Source organism: Passer domesticus, chromosome 3, assembly GCF_036417665.1.
Source record: "Passer domesticus isolate bPasDom1 chromosome 3, bPasDom1.hap1, whole genome shotgun sequence".
In the NCBI taxonomy this organism is placed as follows: domain Eukaryota; kingdom Metazoa; phylum Chordata; class Aves; order Passeriformes; family Passeridae; genus Passer; species Passer domesticus.
Window position 1 is genome coordinate 98,091,361 of NC_087476.1, and position 23,687 is coordinate 98,115,047.

The 23,687-nt window shown below is 35.2% G+C and overlaps 1 protein-coding gene across 5 annotated transcripts in view; it reads left to right on the forward strand.

Moving 5' to 3' along the window:
- Positions 1-23,687, forward strand: part of BTBD9 (BTB domain containing 9) — a 108,728-nt gene that overhangs the window by 11,237 nt on the left and 73,804 nt on the right. For all 5 annotated transcript variants that reach the window (XM_064414562.1, XM_064414564.1, XM_064414563.1 and 2 more), the window contains exons 6-7: positions 584-803; positions 4,593-4,712. In XM_064414562.1, the coding sequence (XP_064270632.1) occupies positions 584-803; positions 4,593-4,712 (340 nt within the window). The remainder of the gene's footprint in view (positions 1-583; positions 804-4,592; positions 4,713-23,687) is intronic.

Sequence of the window (23,687 nt, forward strand, 5' to 3'; positions counted from 1 at the left end):
AAAAAGCTTGCCTTTCCATGTGAGTTCAAAGCCCAAGTAGCCAAAAGTTTCCTATTTCACTTGAGCTCATTTAGCTTTGCAGGGAAGCTTGTATAGCTGTCAGAGGAGCGTATATGACTTTACTGCTGTATGCACCACTCTGCAAAATCAGGATGGATCTGGAACATGTGATACACATCTTGTGCATTTAAATTTCTTCCATTTAAGGAAAAAAAAACCAAAACCCAACCAATAAAACCCAAATCAAAAGCAAACAACAGTTAACAGGTGCAAGAGAATTCTGTAAAAATTCTGTAAAATCATGAAGGGGACTGAGAATATAGCTGCTATATAATAGTAAATTATCACAGCTTTATTACCATAAAGCATGTAAAAGATACCAAATAAAATTGAAGAAATGAAATATTTTTAATGCCTCTTTATTTTATTTTCCTTTTTTTTTTTCCTAGACCATGTGTTTGTGGCGAAGAAAGGATCCTAGCAATAAATCTTTGGTCTGACCTAATAGAGTTAATATTCAGAACATCTAATTTGCAGTATGAGAGCGTGTGAAATTTAAGAAATTATTCCCTTTTCTTCTTAGTACCAGGGGAGAATATTGCAACAATGAAGTATGGAGCACAAGTTGTAAAGGGGGAGCTGAAGTCTGCTCTATTGGATGGAGACACTCAGAACTATGACCTGGATCATGGATTCTCTCGACACCCGATCAATGACGACTGCCGCTCCGGAATTGAGATTAAACTAGGCCAGCCCTCAATAATCAACCACATACGAATTCTGCTCTGGGACAGAGACAGTCGGTAGGTACCAAGGTGATATAAAAAGGGAAAGTAATGTAGCAGTGCAAACTATAATTTAAATATTTTATGGAAATAGCATGGTAGTGTTGGAGCTGACAGTTGCAAGGTTTATTTGGGAACAACCTGATTTTTAAATGCAGTTTTGGTTACCTACACACCACATCATATTTAGAGATGTTAAACTACCTTACAATATTTCAATGTTTTTACATATTTGCATTTCAAACATTAAATTTTTTTTTTTGTTCCAATTTTTTCAATATATCAAAACTGTAAAGCAATGGCACACTTTGACAATAAAATTGGACTTGATCTTAGAGGTCTTTTCCAACCTAAATGATTCTGTGATTCTGTAATTCACAGATAGTAAAATTTATTTAGAATGTGAATTACTAGCTGACTACAGTAGTTATTAGAAGCCACTTCATGGTTAGACTGCTGAAATATGAATTGTCATACATGCCGTAGCCAGTTGTTACTGAGCTACTTCAGGTTATTATGGAATGTATGAAAATTCAAATTAAGCTCATTTGAACAATTGAGAGGCTGCTGAAGTAGAAAAATTGCAGGGTTCTTTTTCTCAGAGAAATTTAATATATTAATTTTTTAACTTGCCATTACAAAGATCTTACAGTTTAGTAGACAGCTCAGCAGGTACTCATAAGCTGTTAAAAACAATAAAACAAGCTTACATATAGATTTATTATATGCCTTATTACCTTTGTGATAAAGGATTAATTTTATTTCCAAAAAAACTCAATTTGTCATTGTAGAACAGTTTCATTTTGCTTTTTTAGCTAAGCCATGTTATTCTAGACCAGCGTGTATAAAAGTTTTAGTTAGGGTAAGGTGTTTTGTAAATTTAAATAATTTTTAAATATGAGTTAGTTACTAATAATTTAAAACCAGTGTAATTAATTTTAGCTATGTAACTGCTTTAAGGATGCTTTTCTACTTCAGTTCAACTGAAATTTGTTTCACTTCTGTTTCTTTTGTAAAGATCAATAAGTGGATCTTTGATATATAAGGAACCGCTTCATATAATATTATACTAGTTGTGCCAGAAGATCAACCAAATTTATGAACCAATTATCAACCAACTGTATAAAATCTGAAACAGTATTAGAGATACATTAGTAATGAGTTCTCTAGCAATTTTTAGAGAACTCATGTAACTGGTAAAATGCCCCTTGTCTACAGGGCATAAATTTGCAGCTGGTGAAACTCAAGGAAAAAATGTTCTCCTTGGGACAACTTCTTGCAAAGTTATCTGTTGCTTGGTGTCCTGTGTGCTTCATCTGAAATTTGTAGAACAAACTATTATTGCTGGCAGAATATCTGTCAAGGTGGATCTCTAGAGATTTTTGTCTTCATGAAATACTGAGGGCTCAGAGGTTTAAGATCTAGTTTCTGTGTCTTGCTATTTTTAATTTTTTTTTTAATCATCCTGATTTCTGTGGAAAGTTTGCTATTGGGCTTTCTTTTGCTTCCCAACAGGTATAGTACTAGAATTAGCACTGTCTGTCCTGTGTAAGGCCAGGAGTTGGACTTTGATCATCCTAGGGGTTCCTTTCTCACTCAGAATATTCTGTGATTCTCTGTTCTATGAATTGTCAAGCTTTTTTCCCCTCCAGTAACTCAACTGTAGAAGTTAAACGGAAATGGAGGCTTTTGGAGTACTTTATCTATTTGTGGGCTCCTCAGTATAAGATACTGACTTCCTTTAGTGAGTTCAGCAGGACACCAAGATGAAGGCTTGAGCACATGAGAACCTGCTGTTTTAAGATGAACAGGCTTAGAAGGGAGAATTTGTTGCTCTCCTCACCTGTTCAGTGGAAGAATATAGAGAATACAGGGACAGAGTTCTCTTGCAGATGTGTGCTGAGAGTGCAAAGAGCAGTGGACACAAGCAAGAAGATAAATTCATATTAAATATTAGGGAAACAATTTACACTGGAGTAGTTGAACTTGGGAAGAATTTGGCCATAGAGGTGTGCAGAAATTTGCCAGCCAAGATCTTAAGGATATGGGATTGCCCAGACATGTCCATGTCTCTCTTACTCTGAGATTATCCTTACTTTTTGTAGAGATGTTTTCCTTTCTACTGTCTTTGTCTAACAATTGCTGGACACTAAACTGCATCTTTCTCCTGGGATACATGACTAATGTCTTCTAAGGAGGTGTTTTAACACCTGTACAGACATGAACAGACCTGTACAGCATGATTGCTTCTTGTTGAACAATTTTTTAAGCTACTCTGTTAATTTTGACTGTCTGTGTGAAACTCTGATCTATTGGATATACTTAACAGACTAAATGGAAGCTAACAGGTGTTTCACACCTGTAGTTCAGAGGTGTTAACAGCTGAACCTTAGCTGTAAAAGTGCTAAGGGGAGGCTATCCAAACTGTCTCTGCAAATAAGATGTTACCCAGCATTAAAAAAATTAAAGGCATACTGTTGTGTATGATAATGGGACTGTATTTTTGAGGTAATATTTCTTTGTTTGGTATCTTCAGAAACCAAAAAGTAGCATATTGTGTATTGGTTACAAATGTATGTTAGCAATGATGAGAACCTCTAAATTCTCAAGGCAGAGAGGTCAGTAACTTTTGTATACAAACAACTCAAACTCTAAAACTTTGCTGCCTAGTTTGGTCAAGTACACATATGTTAGTAATAATAATGTTGCTGAAACACATTGTATTTATGTGGGTTGTGAGTATTACACATCTGATTGGTGTGAATTTGAAAGCTGGTTATGCAGTTGACTTATAAAGACTCAGCCTTACCTTTCCAAGGCATTAACAACTACCTAAGATTTTAAGGATTTTTTAAAAATACCGTTTTCAGTACATACTCTTTTAAGTCATCAGGAAGATTAGAAATACTAACACAGGCATTAATGTTTAATAAGAAATGCTTGTGTAGGAGCAATTCCTCTGTACAAATCAGTCTGAAAGGCTCTTAAGTGCTGACATGGTGCTGTTGAAATGCCTGTGAATCTTGCAGACTAGTTCCTTAGGAGAAGGAAAATACTCTGAAACAGATATTCAGTGCAGTTCCATAAGTGAAATTTCTACTTTATTCTAAGCACAACAGTCATGGATATATTAGGGAATTAGCTGTAACATTTACATTCTAGTTTGGGTTTGCTTTCTTTAAAGCGAACTGTAAAGTAAACATAACTGATAAGCAAGAGGAAGACACAGATTCTGTCAGTGGCTTTTTTATTTTTCAGGAGTTAATTTCAGAGTGTGTAAGGAAGTAATGACAGGCTCAGTGATGGATCATAAAAAACTGAAAGGGTCAGGAGTGAAGAACAACTTCAGTTGTGAAATGGTCATAAAGTGAAAATGGTCATAAAGTAAATTTGCTTTTTCAAGTGAGCAGTTTGGATTTGCATTTTTGATCTAGTAATTGTTTTTCATTTTTTCTTTATTGATTTGGCAGTAGAAGTAGTACCGTATCACTGGTGGTGATTTACTTTTATTCTATAAAGAAGGAATACAAATGATAATTTTTATGACGGAGTCAAAAGTCTTCATTTCATTTTTTGAGGCACAGTAGTCTCATCTAATGACTGTAGATTGTGAGTGTGTGGATGTTTTAAATCATTCTGAGAATACATCTTAACTGTGAGAATTTCTTTTCAAAGCTAGGTTGAAAATAGGGATCTGATTAAGAAGTTTTCTTTTCAACACAACTGAAAATCCAGAATTCAGTGTAAAATTTAATACCTAAAATTTTTCAACTTGTATTTTAACCAGTGTTTTTTGGCAATCCATAGGTCTTATTCCTACTACATTGAGGTGTCCATGGATGAGTTGGACTGGATTCGGGTTATCGATCACTCCAAATACCTCTGTCGGTCCTGGCAGAACCTCTATTTTCCTGCCCGTGTTTGCAGGTTAGTTCATCAGTGTAATTTACTGTGGCTGGCATTAAAGAATGTAGGCACCAGAATAAGTTGCTGGATTTTGCTACTTCATTATGTACTTCTGAAAATGTGTTATATCAACTTTTATCAGCTATGCCAAAGAAATAGTTTATCTTAGTTTATATAGTTTTATAATAGTTTGTGGTATTTTGTTTGTATTATTTTCTAATATTTGTATTTGTATTATTTTCTAATATTAATATAGTTCATACAATGCAGGCATCCAGTTTGAAAACTGGATTTTCCATATATACCTATCTCCTTCTCCTTCCTTTTCTTTTTTTTTTTTTGGGTCATACCTACCTTTTTTGCAGCTGATGCTGGGTTTTTTTACTCAGTAGTAAACATTCCATGACTGCCTAAATGTTTATAATGTACTTACATACTTACTATAGAACTTGAAAATGTATTTTTATGTATTTTCTACTGATTCACTCTTTTAAATGGTTGTGAAAGTCCTAACTTTCCTCTTTCTCCCTAAGGAACTTTGTGGAATGCCTCCAATGTGCTGTTTTGAGTGCCACAATATAGGAAGGATATTAAACTATTAGAGGATCCTAAGGAGGGCAGCAAAGATGGTGAAGGGCCTTATGGGGAAGCCGTATGAGGAGCAGCCAAGCTCACTTGGTCTGTTCAGCCTGGAGAAGGGGAGACTCCATTGCAGTTACACCTTCCTTGTGAGGGGAAGAGGAGGGGCAGGCACTGATCTCTTCTCTGTGTGGCCAGTGACAGGACCTGAGGGAATGACTTGGAGTTGTGTCAGGGGAGGGTTAGGTTGGATATTAGAAAAAGGTTCTTCACCCAGAGAGTGCCTGGGCACTGGAACAGGCTCCCCAGGGAAGTAAGTGGTCACAGCACCAGCCTGACAGAGTTCAAGAAGCGTTTGGACAGTGCTCTAAGGCACATGATGTGGCTTTGAGGATGGTGCTGTGCAGGGCCAGGACAGGACTTTGGTGATCCTTGTGGGTCCCTTCTACGTCAACATATATCTGAGATTCTGCCATTCTGTGAAAATTAATAGATGGGTTTAAGTGTTGTTAAAGTGATGTTTTTTAAGCTGTAAATATTTTTTAACTGTAGGTCTTGGGAATTCTGCAAGAAGCAGATAATCACATTGATGTAGTCTTATTCAAAAACTGAATTGAGCTAATTGGTAGGGAGGATACAACCTGAAGATACCAAAGATGCTGTCATCATTAGGTGTTGGGTCATACACCCTGAGAGGAAATGACCTGTATTGTAATAATTTCTCTGTAGACATAAACTTTTTAATTGGCACACAACTCTTGGAATCTCCATGGAGAGAGGTGCTTTCTTTTTGACAAAGAGATCCTATTCTTTTCTGTAAATCTCTGTTCCTCATTATCATAACCACAAAACACTAGGGAATTTCTTGGAGGTGCAGCTTATTGGAAGAGCAAGTGGAAGACCTAAAGAGAAAATCATGCAGCAACCTAAGTTTATGAGCACTTATTGTTAAGGAGCAGTATTGTTAAGACAAAATATGAATTATCAGCTGAGTCACCATAATGATTAAATAAAGTTTAGATAAGGTTTTCTGTCATCTTTATTTGCGTAAGAGAATTGAAGCCTACATTGAGGAGTTCTGCATTAAGAGCTTTTTGTTTAATTATATTGATATAAATAGTTAGGTATTACTTGAAGGTTGAGTCTCCTTTGATCAGGAATTTTGATCAAATTCCCTCCAGGAGAGAGGCTTTGAGCAGGGGAGGCTATGTACACCTAGATATTGGTATTAGAGACTTACTTATCTGTCTTTTAATCAATAATCTCTTGAGAAAGAAGTAAGCAAGGGCTATTAAACTTTTCTCTTGTCTCCAATTTCAGTGTTTTGTGATAATGTATTTAAAGTAGTTCTGTTTACTTAAGTTAGTTTAGTTATTTCCAGTATACTAATGTACACAAAACAGAAATCCTAATATACATAGCATTTTCTTGTTACCTAAAAAAGGTGTTCTCCAGTCTTGTGAGCAGCAGTCATATGAATGAATATGAAATTGATATGAATGAATATGAAATTGTCAGAATGTATTCCTTTCTTATTTGATATGGTTTCACAGGCATGTTGTACATACTTACCAAGGGGAAGATATGTTTTAAGTTTGTATGCTGTGTTTTGCTCAATGCTGCTTCTGTTGTACAGTCTTGTTTTTTAGTGTCTCAAGTTCCAGTGGCAAAATTTTCCTGTTAATGGATAACAGTACAGAGGAAGGGAAGCATCATGTTATGTTCTGTCTTCTTGACATTAGTTTTGACATTTTACTCTTTTTGTCTTACTAATGCAGATAATATTTTTGGAAGCAACCACTTAGGGAGCCATGCTGCAATTTTTTTAAAGTTTTGATACATTTTTAGTAGAAAATCATGGACTGAATGCCTTTCCAGGAAGGCCTTCAGTTAGGCGGTGGTTTGGGTTTTTTGTTTTTTTTTATTAAAAAAATATTTTATATAGCTCAAAGTGTTTTGTGAGGTCAAAGCATCTGTGTAAGATGTCATTTTGAGGCACAACAAAGAAGTGTAGAATTATTGGCTGGAGTTTTTTATTTGCATGCCTTTTTCCAAAGTGAAGGAGTAGAACATGCCAGATTCTGTACAGGCTGTTGAAGGACAGCCAGTTGTCTGATACACTAGAGCAATTGTTCAAACGTAAATTATAAACAGGATATGAGCCCTGCTACATTAGGCAGGATTAGTTGCTTTTTTGAGTTACTTTTCACATAAATATTAGTTGTAAAAGGTGAGAGCTGTCAACATCTGAACTGATATGTTCATCTAAGTTTTAAGAAGCTACTCATACATTTCCATGGGCATAAAAAATTGATGGAGAGTGTCTTTTATTTGCATGTATACAAGTTGGGGTTTTTGTTTGTCTCTTTGAAAAACTGTTACTTTCCTCTTAAGCAAATCTATCCACATGCAATTCTACAATCAATGCATTTTTCACAGAAGCTGAATGAAAAAATGCTACCTTCTGGCCATTAGTTGTTAAATAAATAATTTGTATGGCAGTGAATTAAGACCAATTCAGCCTCCTTAATGAATCGTTTTGTCATGTGTGTCATAGTCTTTACCATGATGTGAATTTTTGATATATGGAGTGTTATGGAATATTTACAGTAGTGTTGGAGTTAGGGTCATTGTTGTACTTCCCATGAAAGATAATTTGTATTTGGCAAAGCACATATCAAACCATCCAAACTGATTAGGCAAAGTCAAGAAATGTGATAAGACTATTTACTCTCCTGGCTTCTTCCTGTTGCTTACATGCTCCAGTCTGTCTTAATACATTCAGAGTAATTGAAATAGGTGAAAGAGCAATAGGAAGAGCAATAACTGAAGACTGAAATTCTAAAATAAAAATAAGAGGAGATTTGTGCTTTCTCACACACATTAGATCGTGTCTATTATTTGTAGGATGTAATTCCTGATTTAGATAAACAAGCTGTTTTGTACAAAGATTACTTGTTCAGTGTCAAAGCTTAGTGTAGCAAGTAAGAGGGTGTTGCTCTATTTAGAGGGGTTTTAGTAAAAGAAAATACGGAGTAAAACATATGGGGGTTTTATTGACATAATTACTTTAGACTTCAAATTTTTGCTTTAAATCCTTCTAGAATACATCATTCTACCATCTTTGAAAATTGAACAGTTGTATACTATGCAGAAAAAGCAAGTAAGAGAGTGTGAATACAGAGTAGTTTTCCCCCTCGCCCTTTTTTTTTCAATATAGTAGTGCATTTTGTTAGAATTTCTTTTGGTCCTGTTTTCTTTGTTTACACTTTCGTATCAACTTTCATGTGAAGCTGAAACCTCTTTAGAGGGAAGATAGGACACAGAAAATGTTCATGCAGTCAGGTTCCTGTGGAAGTTAGGAACAAGTGTCAGGTTCATAGTTATTCCATCTTCCTCTTGTAGCAGTGAATGTTAAAACTGCTAAAGGTCTTTGAGCAGGTAAAGCTGTTTTCTGTTTTACCCTGCCCACTTTTTTCATCCTTTTGTTTTTGTTTTGTGACTTCATCTTTTTACTTCATCCTCAACCACAATATTTGAAGAACTGCATTAAAAGAATTACAAGAAAATGAAAAATTTTGAGTTTTCATTATAAGGCTGATGTAGCCACAAGGTGTCACTACAGTGAAAGTTTATAAGACTTAATTTCTTTCTGTTTGCACTCCTTTGATGAAAGTATTCTTCCTACTGTGTGCTTTTTTTGTGTGTTAAACTTCCCAGATTTACAAAATCATTCTGGTTTGCTCTTCATGCTATAGAGGGAGCAAGTACAGAGTTAGTACATAAAATCAAAAGGAAACCTTCAATTAATTTTCCATCTTTAGTCTGACATTGGATGATTCTGTGTTTTGATTGGGGAGATATTTCCCTGACCAGACTAATTTATAATCTGAAATCAATGCTATTTTGTCAGTAATACAAACATTCAAAAATATATTGAAATGGTAAAGAGATCAATTTTTGGTCTGTATTTGTTATTACTGCCTTAGCTCTTTTTTTGATGACAATAATGTGATTTACCAAAAGAAAATATAAATTATTTCTGCATAAACAATTGGTCCTGAAGTATGTTTCTATTAAGAGAACTGGTAGATATGCCTGTAGAAGCATGCTGTAAATGTGGGAAATTATTTAAGCATATTGTTTTTCCTGTTTTTTAAATCTGCTTCAAACTGAAAAATCGTGAGGTTTTCTAGTACTAGTGTGTTGAATTAATAGTGGTGTAAGGGCTCTGTGTTTCCCTTAAAGCACTTGGCTGCTATAGAAAGTGTGGCATTACAATTATTTTTACTTTGGAAGGTGTATTTGTATTTTAGAGGTATTTATTGGTGCAGAAAATATTACTTGCCTTTCCTTTTATTAAGCATTGATGATACTGGGTGGGTTTTTTGTTTAGTGCTTCAACAGTCTTTGCTGCTAATGATTACACTATTTGTAATCCTCTGCCTGAGTGAAGACAAATTAAATTGTAGACTTGTCTTCTGAACATTGAAAAAATACAAGAAGTGTAAATTTTTCAGTACTAAGGTAGTTCTGAACTCAGACACGTTAGTAGTTGTGCAGTTATTTTGCTTGTAATGATACGGGAGCAGATGTGATTTTCAGGTGTAGGCTAGACAAAACGTTTTTCTTTGATTCTGGTCTTAATCAGGCAGCCTCAGGTAATTGTGGTAATTTTACTGTTACTAAAAGTAATTTTATTTTTCTCTGTCTTTTGAAGAATCACTGAAATTAGCTACTGATTAAGCAGCAATGTCTTATTTTCAACATTACCAGTTGGTCTCTGACAACGTTATTTATTATGGATAGCCATTTTGCAGTTTTCCTGAGCTTGGTGGAATCTTAGTGGATAGTAACTTGCCAAAAGATATTCCAAGTACAGTTAGATTTAAGATGTTGAAACAAATGAGGAGTCAATTCTTGAGGAACATGCAGTGACATATTGTCCAACATACTTGAAATAAACCGAGGGGAAAGCAGTGTCTGCAGATTTAATTTAGCTCTGGGAGTGTTTTTTTATGTGTTGCGTCCCAGTAGGGAATGGTGGTGTTCAGAAGAAGCATGGAGACATGCAAAAGAAGCTTTTGAGCATTGTTTTAACTCAAAATGAAGCCCTACTGCATCGCTGGCCTAACTAGAAAACATAGACTAAGCTGCTGGCAAGAGCTTGGTAAGGCTTTCTGTCAGTCTGAAAAGTGTGTGAAAATTTTTTCCTCAGTTAAGTCTTTAGTATCCTTATAAAAGGACTTCTTGCAAACGGAGTAATTAAACTTGGGTAACTGAAACCATCTTTACCTTAGTTACTGCATCTGAGAACTACAAATAGTAGTTCAGGCAACATATTGATTAGTTATTTTTGTACTGTTCTTTGGGAAGCATTGACTCTTGTGTAAATATTTTATTTCTAACTGTGCAGATATGCTGGTGTTTGTGAATTTACGAAGAAATCCCAACGTTGTTGCATAATTCAAATTAGCTTTTCTTTATTTCTGGATAACTGAAATTTTAAAATCTTTTCCTGAATGCAATACTTTAAGTAATACAGCATAATGTAATTTCCAGAAATAAGTAAAAATTATCTTGATTTGTGTTACAGAAGCATAGTGATAAATAGTAAAAGCAATTTTGAAATGTTACTCTAAAGCTTTGAGGCTTTTCACTGGCATTATTTTCAAAAATCAATTTTCATTGCAGGCAGTTTTCTTTTTTGTTTTGGGGCTGGGGAGTAGAGCTCATTGTTCTTTCTTGTAAGATGTGATCATATTTAGAAACCTTTATTGGCATGTTTCCAATACTTTGCCTTTTAACTGTGAAATAGGAGGAAATGGTTTCATGTAGTCTCCATTTTAGTGAATAGTTGCTGCTTGTTTTTGTCTCTTATCAGTGTTTAAACATCCTTTTTTCTCTGCCAGTAGGTTTTCATTCTGGTGTTTTTTCTGTTCCTGGGAAAAGGTGATAGTCTGAGATTTTTTCAAACAATGTAGATCATCTACACAGGATCAAGAAAGCTATTGCCTCATGTGGGTTGGAGTGTTTATTGATTTAAAAGATCTTTTTCTTCATTTCAGGTTATGTATACTTTTGATCTTAAGCTTACATTTCTAAATTCAGCTCCAAATGTGCTTCTAGTGATACAAAAGCTCATTTCTCTACAGGAATAATCAATAATATTTTTCATCAAGAACTTTATCAAAGCAGTTTTTTCTTCTCAGATTCCTTCTCTTGTCTGTCGTAGCAATTTCAATTATCTTAACCTAAAGAGCCCAACTCAACTTTGAGGAAAAGTAAATAAGCTAGTGTGCATTTAAGCTGTTGATGACAACCTGCCAGACAACTTATCAGCTGAAAATGAGTATTTGTCTGAAAAAGTGTCTGTGGAGGGTCAATATACCTTGTATAGAAATACCTGAGAAATAGGGGAGAGCCTGCCAATCCAGTTTGTTGAATGTGAATTATAAAAAAAGTGTAATATATTATTTTCTTTTTGCTTTATGGTTTGGAAGAAACAATTAACTTTTTAAGAGACCTAGATTACATATTTCTCAGGCTTGACATAATAATAAGTAGGTTTTTTGTAGTGTGGTTAGAATTTATTTAGTCTGAATTTTGAGGTATTCATTTTGAGTTTCTTAAACTCTAAATTGTCTTGAGTTCTGTTTTCAATGTTTCACCTCATAAATGAGATCTGATGTAAGTGAAAATTATCAGTAATTATTCAGCTTGACAGTGATGCATAAAGATACACCTAAATGCTGAATTATCAAATTGTTGATGATAATTCTACAGCAAGCTCTATTTTAAAGTTAATGCTGCATAAGACGTGTGTGTTTAAAAGGCATCTTGAGCACTTATTTTTTTTAAACTCTCTTCTGTGATTTCTGTTGCCCTCCAAGAGATGGAATTAACTGAAAACTTGCCATACATGTTTACAAAGACAGGCTTTTCCAAGAGGAAATTATGTTTTGGCAAATTTGTAAGAATTGTGATTTATTTTTCTTCATTGATCTGTGATGGCCATCTGTTGAAGTTGTTTGATGCCACTGTGTGAAGCTTTTCTCTGTTTCCCATTTCTTAGCTGATAAGGGGCATGGTTGTCCCATGTGTGTATGAAATGCTGTACCACACTTAAAACTGCACGTTATGAATACTCAGATTGTTTGCATGAACCAAGCAATGCCCTTCTGTGGATTTACTTCTCAGTGTCTAAGTTTATAAAGTCATCTGTCAGCCAACATTAGGCCAATCTTAGCTGTGGAATAATTTGGGTGATAACAATTTTACAGTAGAACAAATTCATTTGTGGTTAAACTTGATTCTTTGTTCACAAACCTCAAGTTATCTTCTGTGCAGCAGAAAGGTAAGAGTATGAGTAGAAAAGCCCTAAAGTAACATACTCTTCAGTGTCCTTTTTCTCTGCAAAAGAAGCTCATGGAACTTGTTTTGAAGTGAAGTTTCTTGGGCTTGGCCTGTGTTTGCTCTTTCTCATCTCAGTTGCAATTGGAAGGATGGGGCTGATGGTTCCATTTGATGCAGCTTTAAATAGTTTTTAAAAGGAATATTTACTCTTTAATATGAAAAAAAGGATACAGACAATTGAAAACGAAAAATCAAACTGAACAAATTATGTGCTGTATAGAATCAAATTTGTAGAAAATAAGACATGAACACGTGTGTAAGTCTCTTCAACTGGCAGAAGTGATTGAAGGAAAGAAAACAATGGAAGAGATATATTACTCAGAAAAAAATACAATGTTTGGGAAAAACTCTGGAAGTGAAAAGTGTTTTTAAGAGAGGTTTTTTTATGGTAGGAAAACCACATGGGATTTATGATTTTTAGGCTGCTACTGTACTGGGAGCAGTTATTATTTGTGATGTCTACTAAAAGAAAGAAAAAATGTTTTTTCTAAAACACCAGATTCTGCCTTTGAGTTTTGATTTCTACCACAAAGCAACTTTACTTTCAAGCTTGTTTTTTATTTGTAAGATTGGGATAAATTGTTCTATAGTTCGCTGCAGATCTAATAAAGATCTTGGAAATTTTAGATACTGCAAGTAACATCTTTAGTGGTCAATAAAGTAGTAGTTTCATTACTTTTCTTCATCCTGTTCTCGTTCGTATTGGGGAATAACAGCTGTTATGGAAGGTGAATTAAGTATTGATCTCTAAATCTGTATTCTGTTAATTAAATTACCGTCTCTGTTAATTGCAAAGTTTGGCTAATCAAGCTGCATTTTCATTAGCAGTGTAAGTGCCCTGTTGAGTCAGGTCAGCAGGCACCTTGCTGTGTGTGCATTCTCTGACCTCGAGTGCAGGAGGGGCTGGTCGGGGAGAGGCTGTGAGCGCAGACATCCTCGTACTCCTCTGATCCTGCTAATACATATTCAGACATAGCTTGGCCATTCATTTATCTCTGACTGGGATGCTATCAACTGCTTGCAGATTGTAGTGGCCGCGCTTTCCAGAAGCTCATTAGTCACTGCACAAAAAAAAGTAGTTTTATCCCTTTAGACAATTCTTTTGCTACTTTGTTTCTTCTAATTCCAGTATTGTAGGATTTGGTGAATGAAAACATTGCATTCACTTGTTTGACTCTTACTAAGCCTTTTTGAATGTCAAGTGTTGACCCTCCAACCACTACTCTGGTTCCATCTATTCAGTTGCTTTTATGATTTTAGGTGGTGTTGGCTGTACCTTATGTGACTCTGGTATGTACTCCTTGAGGTGTGGAGACCAGAGCTGTATGTGAGCGTTTGAGATTTGGGTGCAGCAAGCTGTAACAGAGCAGCACTGTTTTGTTCTCAGCACCCTTCCCAGAGATGTGCAGTATTTCAGTGACCCCACCCTGCTACTTGACTACCCAAAGAAGTTTGCTTTCATCTGCAGACTTAGAGGCTGCGCTAACAAGAATTTAGGCTTATTAGCTCCCAGGCTACTTAGAAACAAGAGTAAACATTTCACTACTTCCGTTCTTGATATTTGACAGTACTTCGCAAATGAAAATGTTTTTGGGTTTCACACAGTTATGTAAGTAACTGTTTGCAAAGATTAATTCCCTTATATACTTTAGAAGCTAAAATCAAATGGAGGGAGATGGGTTAGTTGGTTTGGTTTCTTTTTTGGGGTTTGTTTATTTTCTCCAAAATTTTTCCTCTAGGCCTATCCAGGAAATTTTTTTTAAGTTATACAATATCTATTTTGAGGGAGAGCATAAGAATCTTCTTTTTTAAGTTAATGACTAGAACTATTGTCTTGAAAATTAGTGAGACATTCTGAAGTCAAAATTTTTTTTTCTTTCACATCCTCCTATGAGAACTTGAAATGAGAGCTTTTTCAGTTGTTCTGCAGTTTACCTTAAAGTTGATTCTTCAGATGTATAAGATTTGTAGTGGAGTATTTTATACTAGTTTTCCATATGATCTAAGATGACATATTCATTTTCCCATTAACTGATCAGGCACCTCTGCTCTTTTTATACCACCAAAATTTGGATAATAGAGTTTAAAAATAACTTTAGTTAAGAAAGCAATAGCTGAAAAGGGTAATGCCTTACTGTTTTAGTAACAAGCTTTTTAGACTAGAAACTATGGGTTTAAGTGTCACATACTTGGACATTAGAAAAAATTAAGAGTAAATTATGAGTACATAGTATTGACGCATACAATCAATGTGCCTTAGGGTGTTCTTGTATAGCAGTTGTGTTCCCTCAGTGCATAGTACTAAGTTTTTTTATCTGTTAGATTTTCTTCTAATTTCTATTGAGCTTAGCTTTTTAGACTTGTTATTATTATTTTTATTGTAGTATTGGTAGCCAGACTTTTTTTTTCCCGTTTTGATAATGTTAATGTTTAATTTTTTTTTTAACAAGAGAATTCTTGATTTTGACTTAATAGCTAGGAAAACTAAATCTGTGTGAAACATTGTATATATATGCATAGACACTCTTCCCATTCAATATTATTTCATCACTTCTTTTTTAAGGGAATGATTTAATGTATATTTAGATGAAAACTGATTTTAAAACTTCGATACATCAAAATAGGGTGAAGGGCTAGAAGACATTATTGCTGATGGTTCCAGCTTGTAGTAAATTATAAAGCACATGTAACAGCTGTAAAGAGAGATTACTTCCTGTGTCATATTTCATCTTGCCTTCGTAGGTAAGTGTGTAAATGAAAGGGAAACAAATTGTTTCAATATAGCAAATCTATATTATTTCTTTGGAGTGAAAATGAACGAAATTGAAATAGTTCACTCTTGGGTGAAACTAGAGACTATAAATGTCTTTTATTCTCTTGGTGTGGATTGACATAATGCAGATTAGTAGTAAGAGAATGTTCCTCGTATCATCAGCAGTTGTCAGACATGTTCACGAGTATTGAATTATAGTAAAGTAAAAGGGGTTCACTGTACTCGCAGATAATTTACACAGAAGAGTGTGCCATGCATCTTTTTTACAGAAGCTACTGTTCACTGCTAGAAAATTTATATTTTAGACTTCCTAATCCTTTTTTACTCTTTGTATTATGGAAACTTTGTAGTTACCTATGCAGTGTCTGCACCATCTATGCATCACCTGATTTCTGGGTAGATAACTCAAGGCTCTTTACTGTCCTCTGGCACGTGGGCATGTGTTGGCACCATCACATCTGGCACCTAAGTGGTTTCCCCCATAGGTGTCTGGAAGTAAATATAATAATGCTTGAGGTCAGCAGCATATTTAGAATACTTTTTTCTGCAATGTTTTAACAACATTTTTTGGGCTTCTTGAATTAAGGAACAGTTTCTAAGTTGGAATTCTCAAAAGGTGCATATTAGATACAATATTAGTTTGTGTCTAAAATTAATCTATAAAGGCATTTAGCAACTGGGGAGTTGACTGAACATTTTATTCTGTCCTGTAAGCTCATGTAGTACAGATTTCTTTCAAAAGTTATTGCTGTAGAATCCTCCATATCATAGGCTAAGGGAAATTGTGTAAAGCAATGCGGGGAACGTAAACTGTCTGCTCAGGTTTTCTGCCCAAAGCTAATACATTTCCTGTATTAACTTTGGCAAATACAGGACCTCAGTTAAAAATGTGATGTGTGTTTTGGGATGATTCTATGATACATTTTTTTATGGACTCTGTGGCATGTAAGAGGAAGTAGAATCACAGAGTCATTTAGGTTGAAAAAGACCTCTTGGATAGAGTCCAGCCATTGCCCCGGCACTGCCAAGCCCACCATGCAAGTGCTACATCCATGTGAGTCTTTTAAGTAAGTTCAGGATGATAACTCACCCACTTTGCTGGACAGCCCATTTAAAGTACTGTTCTAGAACCGTTCTTGAGCAACCTGTTGAGTTTTTGGAGGACTCAATTTATAATTTTTTTTTTAGTTAACTGATTTCCAGATAGATCTTCTCTATCTACACTGTTTGAAATTACTTGATACTTTTTCTCATTTTGTACTGTGAATGACGAGTGTTAAAGCTGTTCAAAAACAAACTATGAAACTGATTTACTAGCTACATTTGAAAAAAAATTGGGGGGGGGAGATATATCTAGGCACTGAAGAACATCTATTGTACCATTTTATTTTTAGGTAGGCTCAGTGGTACATTATTTAAAATTGCCATTTTGGTGAAATTCGTAATCTAATCTTTATTATGTAACTTTATGGCTTATATTGTATGTAACGGCTGTGATGCAGTTTTAAAAGTTGAATATATTTGTTGTCTAATCCTTTACCTGAAATGGAAATGTTTCACTATGAAAATGTTATAGTTGTTATTAATTTCTTAAGTGTACATGGGAGGAATGGCTATTGATCTAACAGATTTAATAGTTCATGTTCAAAATCTATGGAATAGAAGTAATATTTTGCATCTGAGTAATTGCCAAGTGTAATCCTTCAGGCAGAATTCTGAAAGCAGCTGTAAAACTGGAAAATTACCTTCTATTCTTTTTCAGGCATAACTGCACTTGAATATCTTTGTTCATTTTAGCTTCTAGTGAATTATGTTTGCATAAGGAGCTAAAATATGTATTATTTCACTCAGGTAAGAATTTGGTTTACCTATTAAAATTAGAAACTGTGTGCAGTTACCATGGAAATTACTTGAAGTAGTTGTAGTACTTTAAAGAAAACAGAGGTCGCCAGTGGAGTCACAATGAATGGAGAGTGCTTTTGTATGAGGTGCATAGGCTCATGCTGATAGAAAGGGACTGAGCTTTTTTGTGATCTCTGCAGTTTTTTTCTATTTGTAGTGGCCTTTTTCAAGGAGAGAAGAGTTGTTTCTGGGGTCCTCTGAACATCTTTTGCTTTGCTTCCTTTCCAGTTTTCTCCTTCTCCTGTCTTCTGTCTTTCAGAATCCATCATTGTTGCTTCAGACATTGTATAGAAGAAATGTCTTTACAGTACTATGGAACTTTCCTACCCACCTAGTCTTTTAAGGAGAAGTTTTATGTTGACCTTGTAGTTAATCTTGATTTATGGATCAGGAAAACAGTGTACTCATGTATCAGTTCTTAGTTGTCTATAAGCTCTAGCCCAGTTAATACAGTAGTATCATGAAAGTTGGCTGAAATACTCTTCAGTTGAATGAGCAAAATTCCACTAAGATGGAATAGACTAATGTGTCTCATCTTAGTGATGCACAACTTGCAAGAGAAGGGATATATATAGAAATTAGCATCACTCATGGGGAAGAGTTACATTTTTTGGTGGTTTGTTTTCTTGTGAAGGATGTTTTGGGTGTTCACACGTCGTGCTTTAGAGTGAACTTATTCCATAATAATTATAGGCAACTATTTTCAACATTGCATTTCAGAGTTATTAGACCTGGAAGATAAAATGGGTATAAAATAAAATAGTAAACACCTATATGAAGAAGAAAAATGGAGAATGCTTATCCAGATATTCTGAAATACTTGTGCTTTTCATAAAGCTTGAAGATACACGGAATGTGGTCTTAAAAATAAGGTTGAAAATATTATTCTTTGTAGAATTATGGCCACACTTCAGTGTTCAAGGAATTGTAATTCATAGTTACTGTAACATTAGAGCTTTAATGAAGAACACTTTATTCCAGGGTCACTGTAGTAATTTTTGTGGCTGGTTTACTAGAATACAGTTTCTGACAATTTCCAAAAGAGCAAATGGAACCAGTGCTTATTCTCTGGGATGCTAGAAGATGCATTTCTTTTTGACTCTGCTTTCCTCTTTACACCACTTTCTGTTGAGCAAGTTAAATGCAGCAGTTCACTTGCACATTAACAATGCCTTGATGCTTACGTTCTTCCTCTGTTGCTTTGGAGATTCTTATGGTTAAAAAACCTGTTAATTCTTTATTTAATCCTTTAAATTCTTTTTCAGGCAAGGGCTAAATAGCAAGTGGTTTATTCTGGTTAAAAGAACCAGGTGTTAGGACAGCTGGTTTCTTGGCCTAGTGACTAACACACAGCTGCCATATACTGTGCTGTCACCACTTCATCTTCCTTCAGAAGGCCTTGTTGGAATTGTTCCTGCTGGTCTGCCTCTGCCCTGAGCTCAAGGTTAGCACTGAGGCAGGGATTTTTGGTGCTGACTCTCACTTTCTTCTTGAAGAGGAAAACATCTGGAGCTCTGCTTTAACCTCATAGCTTAAACTGGAAGGTAGGACTCCAGAGTGTGTGGGAACTCTGCCAGCCTCTTACAGAAAGAAAAACAGTTAGCTAAATTAGATGTAGACAGGAGAGCCAAGAATCAAGCTTGAAACTTCCTTTGCTTTATTCCCTCACTTTACAGTGGTAGGAGATACCTAATGGTGCAAAAAATCTGATGATTTCTTGTATCTTCCACTAGCTGTGGATGCTTGAGAGCAGGATGATATCTAATTTGTGAGTGAAGAATAGTTCTTGTTCATAATGCGCAGTAATTAAGTAGGAAAACACAGTCTTGGATTAAACATGAATATGCTCTCCACCCATAGCACAGTGCTCTGCCAGGCCAGTCATCAGTAAAGTGGAAAAGTGCTCATCTGATCAGTCCCTGGAACAGGCTGAGCCTGTTTTGCTGAGCTGCTCTTTTCCTTTTCTCTGCTGTTTCTGGTAGGGTTTCTCTATTTTCTTATATCAATCTTTTTCCTTCTATGTTTTTGATGCTCTTAATTCTCTGCTGTGGTAGAGCCAGATAGTTTTAAGCCATCTCATGTTTGTGCCTTTCCTTTGTTTTTAGTTTACCCGGCATGGCTTAATTCCTTAAACATGCTCTTACCTGTAGACAGAAAGACTACAGGAGCTCTTCATTAATTTCTCTCAGTAAAACTGAGACCTGGGTTATACTGCAGGAAGAAGGGAGGGAAGAGTAAGGAGTAAAAGTTTGATACTTGATGTCGGAAAGGCCTTAATTCCTCACTGGAATCAGCTGGTTTTATTCTGGCAGCATCTTTCTGTCCTGAACTGGGAAGATACTTCAAAAAATTTGGACAGCTTGGTGAATGCTATGGACAACCATGATACAACAGCTTGTAAATACTGTGTTAATTTAAGGTAAAATGGATCAAATGGTTTCAGCAGTATAAGAAGGACTTTTTTATTGATTTGAAAATGATGGGATAGTTGTACTAGATGAGATTTGGAACTGTTTCAGTAAATTAAATGGCATATATATGGCAGGCAGTCAAAATTATTTATAAAGTTTCTTTGTGTATATTTGGATAATATAATTGGATTAATACAGGATAATAAAGTACCTGCCAGTGTCACTGATTTATTCTCAGGAGTTTCTGTCAGAAAATCAGCCTGATAATCGCTGTATTTAAAGGGAAAAAATGCTGCACTGTTGTTTTTTTTTTCCTTGATCCAAATTTTGTTGCTCTTAAAATAAAAAGAAACCTATTTCATCCTATTTGAAGGCAGCTGGCGTTCTCCAGCTTTAGATGTACAGTGTAAGCCTGATAGGGAGATTACATAAACTGTGAAGAACTGCATAGCTTGTGAGTCTCAGAAGAGCCTGGGCAGAAGACAAGAATAGGAGGATAAGCTTTTAAAGTAAAGGAAACCTTTTAAACTGAGGATATGAGGCAAAGGTCAAAGTAAGCTATATGTGGAAGGTATGATTAGGAGCAAGTGTCATGTGCAAATCACAGAAGTAGGGCCATGAAAGACAAGCCTGGAGAATGCCTAGGAAAACTGAGCAGACTTACGGAATTTATCATTCAGCCTAAAAATTGTTTGGTTTTGGTAACTGTTGTTTTAAACCTTTGAAACTGCTTCAAGTAGTCTATAGCTGTATCTAAAAATTAATGGACTAAATAGTCCCAATGCCTATTCTTTAGTCCTGTAATGTCCTGTTGCTTTTTGGCCATGTCCATCCTATAAAACTCCATTCCACCTTCAGAGTGTATTGACTGTCCTCTTGCCCTTGGGTGGAATAGCTTCTGGCCCATGTGGACTCACTGAAGTAGTGCTCGAGAAGGGCGTGCCAGTTGGGGTGGGCAGGAATTATGCCAGGCACAGGCCTGCTACATTAACAGTGTGGGCAGTATATCTGCTTCCATTTTAAAATGACCTCAAAAACAGTTAGTGTAGCCAGAATCATCTTGAGACTGAATTCTGGGAGGTTTTCGTGTGCTTTTGTGCAGAATTACTGCTGTGTAGAATTGGGGAAAAGCTTGGAGGTAGCAGGCCTAAAATGGGGGCTATCAGATCTAGTGAGGGCATAGATCTGGTTTGTTTGAACAGACTTTTACAGAGTGTGAAACCTCTTTGCGTGAGGTTCAACTCGTTAAATAATTAATTTGGAGAACTTTGGTTGTCGTTTTTCTGACACATCAAAAGCATCTCAGTGTAAGCTGTTCTATGACACAATAGATACATGTGTGAGCTGTACAGAAATTTTTGGTTTTTGTTATGATACAGAGTGAAGTAATAAAGTATGTCACTGATAATTTCTTTAGGTTTTGTAGAGTGCATTACTATTTTTTTTAATACAGATCATCTAAAAAATTCCTGTAGCTGTATCATCCTTTTGAAAATGAGGAAAATAAAACTAAATAATATTGGCTAGTCTGCTTTTGTTTACAGAACAAACGAAATTTGCAATTTTAATTTTAGTGCTTGAAGGATTTGGGTTCTGTATGTTAAATAGATTCGATGAACATTAGTTGGTGGATTTTTAATAAGATGTAAGATGCATAAGAGAGTGAAGAAAAATGTTTTCAGCAATTGCCAAATCCAAGATCACTTTGTTTCTGTGGCATGTAGGAAATAACAAATGCAAAGTCAGTTACTCATATAGAATGTTTATCCTCTGGCTGAAGTTGAGATTTATTATTTTTAAGTCTTTTATGTTTTGATCTTTTACGGCATTTTGTTAATACCAAGTTGTCTAGCATCTCTGGATTGCTTTTAGGATGATGGAATGAGTGATGAACCTGCAGAGATCGAATACCCTCTCAAGGGGATGCTGAAGAATAAGACTTCCTACCTCTACAGAATGAGAAAACTTGAGGTAGCATGTTTCACTGATAGAGTTAATATTCAGTTAAATACAAGAGGAAGAGGAGCAATAGTGCAAGGGAGGAGTGAGAAATTAAGTGGTATCTTTTTAGAAGTCTGCCTTATTGCTGCCTACATTGCTCCTTTGGGATTTTTCTATCGAGTGCAAGAAAAACTTGCACTTGAAAAACCCAAGATGAAATTACTGCCATAAATTTTTTTTTTCCTAGTGAAAAGCTTTATTTAGTTGGGGTGGGTTTATTACCAGTGTTTTCCTGGCATGGCTAAGTTCAATTAATTTCAGATGACAAGCTCCAGGGTTTTCTTCTCCTCCCTCACAGCCCCCACATCCCAATGTGTGGAAAGTACAATTTGTTATTGGTTTGCCTTGGGCTCAGGAGACCTCATTAGGAGCCCAAAAGGAGTTTCTGTCTCTGCTGTTGGACACTTTTCTATTGTCTGCTGAACTGAGGCCATTTGCATTCTCATATGGAAAGGAATACAAGGGCCAGATGATGAAAACTGTTATGTTTATGTTGCTTGTCTGTTGTTAAAAATGGTAATAAGAGCTTAAAAAATGCTGTTCTTTAGGCTCTGGTGTTATACTAAAATTTGCAACGCAGAAGCACATCAGCTCTGAGAAAAGAATGCAAAAACCAACTTTTTGTTGTGACAGTTTATATGCAGAATGTCCATTTGTTTGATGGTAAGGAAAGATGTCAGCAAAACACTACATTTAGTCACAGCTTTAAGGCACCATGCTAACTTTTCAAATTTGTATTCCTATGAAAATGCTTTAAGAACACCTCTTGGAAGAAGAGCCTGGGCTTTTTAGTCTGTACAATTGTTCAAGACCTGTATTGGAGCAGAAAGCATATAAGAACTATCATAAAAATTCAGTGTATTTTCATAGCAAAAGTCAGTGTGCCTGTGAGAAATTATTTATTCTATCCTTACAGTAATTTCAAGGTTTAACATTAAATGTACACAGTCAGATCTTTCTTTGACTAGGAAACAAAACTGTGTGTCTTACGTATTTGAGCCCATGTAGGGTACTGAATTTTAATTTAAAGCATTCTTACTGATGTAAAATAAATTAGTAGTTCAAGAAAACTGATTTTCTTATATAAGCAGTGATTCCCATACTGTTTTTCTCTGGTGTTATATCATTATAAAATAATGTGTAGCAAACATAGAATTGATTTTGCCTTTAGTGTTTTCACAGTATTTGATGGTGTTTTCAGTGGCTGTATAAAGCACCTCTACACACATGCACACAAACTTTTATGTGTAAATGCATGAAGACATACAAACCTATTTAAGCAGGATACTAAGACTGCTTTTGGGAAGATTAAATTCAGTTGCTTTATAAATATAATGAATAATTGTTTTAATTGCACATTGTATGCTGGTGTAATACTCAGCTTATATGGGGAATGCAACATTGAAAATTCAAAATGTTACATTGAAATTAGGTCAAACTGGTAGTATTGAAAATCTAGCTAGCTAGATACCACATGTAATAATATTTTAAAACATAAGTTTTTTTATAATAGATTTCTTAAAATTGTTCTATCAAGACAGCTATGCATATAAGAACTATAATTTGTTTGTTAAATAAAATAAAGTAGGAAATTCAGAATAAAATCCTGATAAATTTCCTTTCCTAAATAATCAGTTCTGGAAAAACCATAGTCTCCATGGTCATGTACTCTTTAAAATTATTGCAGTGATCAAAAATGCTTCAGAAAGTCTTTTAATTTAGAGTAAGTGTTTGACAACCTGAAATAGAAATATTTCCATAAAGTTTGGAAAAGAAATAACATGGATTTATATGCATGGTCTTAAAAAGCCCTCTTGTGGTTTTTTTTTTTTGGTGTTTTTTTTTGTTGTTTTTTTTTTGTTGTTGTTGTTTTGGTGGGTTTTTTGGTGGGTTTTTTTGTTGTTTGTTTGTTTT